Source organism: Nothoprocta perdicaria, unplaced genomic scaffold (genome assembly GCF_003342845.1).
Source record: "Nothoprocta perdicaria isolate Ctin4 unplaced genomic scaffold, notPer1 scaffold_73, whole genome shotgun sequence".
Classification (NCBI taxonomy): Eukaryota; Metazoa; Chordata; class Aves; order Tinamiformes; family Tinamidae; genus Nothoprocta; species Nothoprocta perdicaria.
Window position 1 is genome coordinate 2,398,710 of NW_020456010.1, and position 6,000 is coordinate 2,404,709.

Below are 6,000 nucleotides of genomic sequence, written 5' to 3' on the forward strand. Positions count from 1 at the left end.
GCTCGGGGCTGCTCCTGARGGCGTTTTGCCGGCTGCGGCTGCGGTGCGTGCGAGTCCCGCCACCCAACAGCGCTGCCGCAGGCGCTCACGCCACCGGGCTCCTCGCCACGCGTAGCAGGGAGTGGCGCAGGGCCGCGCTGCTCCCTCCTGCCCTCAGCCCCGCGCTTGGCACCAGGGCCCTGGGAGCAGCAGGGGCTCCGCGCGAGCCCAGGCCCCGCGTGGGGCGGCCGCTCCTGAGGGCACTGGCGCATCCCGGCTGCAGCTTCCACAGCGACAGAGCGACTGCGGCGTCCGCGGGGCTGCGCGGGGACACGGGGGCCTGCGTGGGGACACGGGCGCCTGCGTGGGGACACGGGCGCCTGCCCTGCTGCTGGCGCCACTGCAGCTGCCCCTGCCAGTGCCCGCCGTGGCGGCAGCCGCCTCCCTGCCTGCTGTCGTGTGGGGCAGGCCGTGGGGCCCGGCGCATTTGCACACTGTTGTGCTGAACATTAGGGAACCTTCTGCGCAGGAGCCCGGCCCGCTGCTCACCGAGCCCATGGCGTTGAGCGCCCAGGCCCCACGAGCCCCCCGCAGAGGCCACTCGTGGACAGCACCCTGGCAGAGGGGCCATCCCTGCCACCCCACAGAGCCCCTGCCTGGTGCCCTGGCCCCCCGCACCAGCTGCACAGGAGCCCATGCGCATTCCCCCCACACCAACRCCGGAGGCCTCCCGCGCCGGCCGGGGCAATGAGGCAGTCTGGGGCAGCCGCACGCTGCGGTGCCGCGGCTGTGACTTTATAAACCTCTCGCCACGAGAGCCGGGCAGGCCCCGGGGGAACATCTGCTATACACAGCTGAATAAATAGGGGCTGCAGGGCACGGCCAAGCGCGGGGACGAGGCGAGGGGCGCATGCAGCGAGCGGACAACCACAAGCGGCTCACGGGGCGCGTGACGACACGGAGAGGCGCGTGGAGAGGCGCTGGGATGGGGCTCCCGGGCTCCGGCCCGGGGAGGCGCCAGCGGGGCGGGAAGTGCGTTAGGAGACACGCAAGGCAGGCCCACGGGAGCCCCTGGATGCGGCCGCGTGTTGGGGGGCAAACACAGTCCCTCGGTGTGGGTGACGCACGCACGCTGCCCCTGTGCTGCTTTTCGGGGCAGGAGCAGGCAGGGCGGCCCAGCTACATTTCTGTTTCTGCTAAGAGGCTGTCACCAAGGCCCGACGTCATCAGGACCATCTGGGAGCTGGAATCTGTGGCAAAAAAAAAGAAGAAAAGAGTGAGATGCATGAGGGGCTGGATCCGCACTGCAGCCCGAGGCGGGGATGAGGAGCTAGGACACAGGTAGCAAAGGGCATCTCCCTTCTCCAGGGGCCGGGAACTGCTCCCTTTCCACACTGCACGAAGGGAGGATTTGCGGAACCGCCCTTGCCCCGTGTCAGGAAGGAGAGGGCAGMTTCCCGGCTGCCCAGAAGGGCTGCAGCGCTGCCCGCGCCAAGTGCCTCAGCTGCAGCACAGCGAGCGAGGTGCTCACGGGGCACCCCGTGCCCACCCAGGAGACTTCAAACAGCAGCGACTTTTTCCCCCCTCCCCAAATATGAGGAGGGAGATCTTTGAGCCCCTCCGTGCTTCAGACTGAGACTCCTAAACACTCAAAATCCTTATGTGCAATCTCTGTTTTGAGGATCAGTTTGGGGAACAGGATCCGAAATCTTGCCGGAGCTGCCAGTGCAGCAGTTTTATGGCTCTGATAAATAGTTATCCAGATGTTTTGAGGCCCTGGGAGTGGTTGTGTGTATCTGTTAAATCTGATAGGAGAATTGGAAGGGAGAAAGGGCAATAAAGAGGCAGGTTTAAGAGGAGGAAAAAAAAAAAAAAAAAGCAGAATCACCATGTGATGCTGACAATATACAATGCTGTGGATACAAGAAGCTCAGAGCAGGTACCTCCTGGTACCTCCACGCTGTGCTCCTGTTTTTGTTAGAAGCCCCTGCCAGGGCGGCTGCGGCACCCGGCTAAGCCCTCGCTAGCTCGGCCCGCAGAGCTGCTCCTCTGCAGACTGCAGGGCCTTCTGGAAGCAGTGAGGAATGACACGGGTTTTGGCCAGGATGTCTTGGCAGAGGCCCGGGAGCTCTGTAATGCGCCTACCCTCGACTGTAAGACTTCGTGCAAAGACGTTCAGTTCCTGCAGCATCAGCGAAAACACTTCTGAGGCGGCTTCCCCTCTTTGCTGCAGCCGCATTGTCCTTGGAAACAATTTCCAAGGGCTCCTTGGAAATCCCTTTCCAAGCACCGCTCAGCCCAGCACTGTTTAACGTGAAGGTCATGCCTGGAGGTGAGGGGAAGGGAGAAGGGACAGGCCCCATTTACCAGTCCCACCACGGGACCGGTATCATCAGGAAACAGCCCAGTGCCCACGTTGCTGCCCCTCAGCCCCACGGCGCCCGAGCTCTCACTGTTCTGGCAGATCCAGGGGTTCTTCTCCCTGGCTGTGACCTCGCGAGCCTCGCTCTCCTCCTCCTCCTCGCCCTCGGAGAGCAGGTCGGAGATCTGCTGCTGCAGCTCAGGACTGATGTTGTTCTCTGCCAGGATGAGCGTCCGCAGGGCCGTGGGGTAATTCTCTACCATGTCCAGCAAGGTCTGGGCAGAGAGGGAGGAAAGCAGCACAAACAGCAGCTGGGTCGGACAGGAAGGGTTTCAAAGCTCTGTTCAGTTCCAGCCATCTTCTCCCTTCCCTTGGTTTTGACCTCCCTTCTCCAGGCTTTTTGAGAGCCTGAGGACTCTTCATCCCTCTCTGAGGAGGACTGAGCCAGGATTTCCTAGCTGCATCAAAGAAGAAGCCCTGTTGCTCCCATATCTTCCCGGATCATGTCCTACATTCCGAGTCAGGTGAGTCCCCTCTTACCACTGGGAGCTGGGGCTCTGAAGGGATGGCCTGCGTTGCCAAGCCTTGGCCACAAAGCTTTAGGCCTGATCCGCATCCATAGATCCAACCACTTATTTCTTAAAAACAAACAAACAAAAACCCTACAAACTACAAATATCTCCCTGCGTTTCTCCCTGCTGATGGGAGGCAAGGCTGGGGAGCACGCAGTCCGGAGCCGTGACCTACTAGCTCCTCCTGTTGCTGAATGTGATGGGCCAGGGGAAAGCAACAGCTCCTCTGGCCTCGGAGAGGAAGGAGGATGGATGTGGGCTCTGGCAGGGGAAAAGCCCTGGGTCGCTGGGCCTCTACAGGTGCCCTTGGAGCTTTAGTGACACACTCAGAGCCCAGCACCTCCTACCTGGGCCGACTGGTTGGTAAGTCCGGTTCCCTCCAAGTCCAAAACTTCCAGGGTTCGGCTGGAGGCCACGGCCACGGCGAGCATCCCTGCTACCTGGTCTCCTGTGGGAGAGGCACRCTGGGGCTGTCAGCACCGCCCGCCTGCCCTCCCGGACCCCCATGTGCCCCATGGGGCTGGCGCTGGCACGGACACGCTCCCCAGGGGTGTCTGCACCCAACAGCCTCCCAGGCCCGGGTATGTTGGGGGAAAACAGTGGCAGTGGGGCAGCATTCGCAGGCGAGGGGCGCCGCGCTCGGCCTGTGCTCCCCCCATCACCACCTTGCGGCAGAGCCGGAGACGGAGAGCTGGTTTCCATGGCAACCAGTGCCAGGCTCTCCTCCTCCTCCTCCTCCTCCTCCTGCTGGCAGTTCCCAGCCGAATCCAAAGCAGGAGTGGGGACTGTTTCAGGCTCTGGGCAGCCAGGCTGGTCCCCACAGGGCCGAGCGGAGGGGCAGGCACGGCGGTGAGGGGGCAGCGAGGCGGCCCATGCAACCCCCCGGGAAGGGCAGCCCCACCAGGCCACTCTCCCTGCAGCTGCGAGGGCCTGACCCACGGCCGGGCGCCACGTGGGCCCTGCCTGCCCCGCCAGTGAGGAGCTGCTGCCCTCCTGGAGCTCTCCCTGGGCCTCCCACCCCAGCGAAGTGCCCTACGAGGCAGGCGTGCAGCCCGCCCCACAGCCCAGCGCTTACCCAGGGGGTTGTAGTCCAGGTTGAGCACGCGGAGCTGGGAGCTGTGGGCCACGGCAATGGCCAGGCGCCCCCAGCCCTTGCTGGTGACACCCGGGTTGGCGCTCAGCGTCAGCTCTTTAAGACCTGCAGAAGAGGGAAGCCAAACCAGAGYCTAAGGGTCACCAGGGCTGTCAGGGGGAAAACATTTCAGCTGAACGGAAGAGCTTTAAGTCGTGTCCCCTTTCCTCTGGCTGGTTTAAGGGCTGAGCTTGCATGGGCAGCCATCGTCACTTATTTCACTGCCTGTTGCCTTCATTTACCCTGTGTCCTGCCAGGGTTTCTCTGCTCTCCCAGCCCGAGTCCTGCTTGTTCTAAATAGCAGATGCAGTGAAGACAAGCAAGGAGCGTGTGAGCTGGCTGTCCGAGAGGAGGCGGCAAGACAGGAGAGCTGAGAAGGAGGGTAAGAGGGACAGCAAGCTCTGAAGCTGCTACCCATGAGGGGTGGCCAGCTGGGAAAACAGCATCCTGAGATGACAACATCCCTGCCTGGATGGCGAGAAGGTGCTAGGAGAGGAGGCACAAGCACTCTGAGGGCCGGAGGGGAGGGACAGCCTTACCTCCATCTTACCTCTTGTGTCAGCCAGCCCCGCGGCCTCACGCCGCTAAGGGTCGAGCTCTGCCAGGCCCTGGGCTGTGGCCCTGGCTACAAGCACCCATGTGGGCACCCAGCGCCCCCACAGCCAGGGGCAGCGCCCAGGCCCTGGCAGCGGAGCCGGCTGCTGGCACGGGGGCACGCGCCACAGGGGGGCACGCGCTACAAGGGGGCACACGCTGCACGGGCGCATGTGCTACACGGGGGCACGTGCTGCACAGGGACACACACTGCACAGGGGCACACGCTACATGGGAACACGTGCCGCACAGGGGCACACGCCGCAAGGGGACACGCGCCGTACGGGCACACGCGCTGCACGGGGGCATGTGCTGCACGGGGGCACACGCTGCACAGGGACACGCGCTGCACGGGGGCAGCGCAAGGGGACACGTGCTGCACGGGGGCACGCACCGCACAGGGGCACGCGCCTCACGCTACCTGCAGTCATTGCCAAAGCACAGATGCAGAACAGCAAATCAAACATCCGAGCCAGCCCGCCTCCAAGTACAAGCGCTCCCATCATGAACCCAAACCCACCATCAGTAGGTCCCTGAGCTCAAAATGTGATGGCAGGGCTGATCACAAGCTGAAAGCCCCGACCTGCCCAAGGGAAAGGCCTCTCTATGGATGGGTTTTCCGAGGTAAATGGGAAGAGAAAACCCCTCAGGTGGAACATGAACTACAGTGCTACTACATGAACTACAGGGGCACAGCGCGTGCCCCTCTCCGGCAGAGGGATCACTGCTGGGTGCCGAGGGCTCTGCTCCATGCCCAATCCCCCACGGTTCCCAAGGAGCCCCTGGCCGACGGCGCTTACCGGACTTGGCGCCGTCGGGCGGCAGGAGGCCGCAGATGAGGTTGATGCCTTCGTCGCCCAGCATGCAGTCGCCCAGGTCAAGGGCCACCAGCGAGGGGTGGATGGAGAGCGCGGGGTTGAGGAGCGCCAGGCCCGCATCTGTCAGGGGGCTCCCGTGGAGGCTGCRGGGCGAGAGGCAGAGTCAGGACGGAGCCTTCGCCCAGTGCCACCGGCGCCCAGGGGGGACTCACAAGAGCGACTGGACGGAGCGGTTGGTCTTGAGCGCCTCGGCGAGCTGCTTGACGCGGTTGATGTTGGAGACGATGCCCAGGTTGAGGTTGAGCTGCGCCAGGGAGTGCGACTCGGCCACGCCGCGGCAGACGTGCCCGAAGTCGCGCTCGGAGAGGCGGCAGCCGCGCAGCGACAGCAGCCGCACCGAGTTCTCGCGCAGCCCCGCGCAGATGTCGCGCACCTCGGCGCTCGACAGCGTCTCGCCGGAGATCTGGATGGAGCCCGGCAGCATCTTCCGCGGCGGGCGGGCGGCGCGGCCGCCTCAGCGCCCGCCGCGCATCGCGCCGCGCT

At 64.1% G+C, this 6,000-nt stretch overlaps 1 protein-coding gene across 2 annotated transcripts; it reads right to left on the reverse strand.

Moving 5' to 3' along the window:
- Positions 1–1,039: 1,039 nt before the first annotated feature.
- On the reverse strand, positions 1,040–5,963 carry LRRC73 (leucine rich repeat containing 73). 2 transcript variants are annotated; one of them, XM_026051232.1, is made up of 7 exons: positions 5,822–5,839; positions 5,670–5,781; positions 5,440–5,600; positions 3,989–4,111; positions 3,261–3,361; positions 2,433–2,616; positions 1,040–1,229 (listed from the first exon to the last, which is right to left on the reverse strand). In XM_026051232.1, the coding sequence occupies exons 3-7, from the start codon at positions 5,501–5,503 to the stop codon at positions 1,159–1,161; spliced, it is 543 nt and encodes a 180-aa protein (XP_025907017.1). In that variant the 5' UTR covers positions 5,504–5,600; positions 5,670–5,781; positions 5,822–5,839; the 3' UTR covers positions 1,040–1,158. The 2 variants fall into 2 exon arrangements, with proteins under 2 accessions (XP_025907017.1, XP_025907016.1); XM_026051231.1 differs by having other exon boundaries at positions 5,670–5,963.
- Positions 5,964–6,000: the final 37 nt, after the last annotated feature.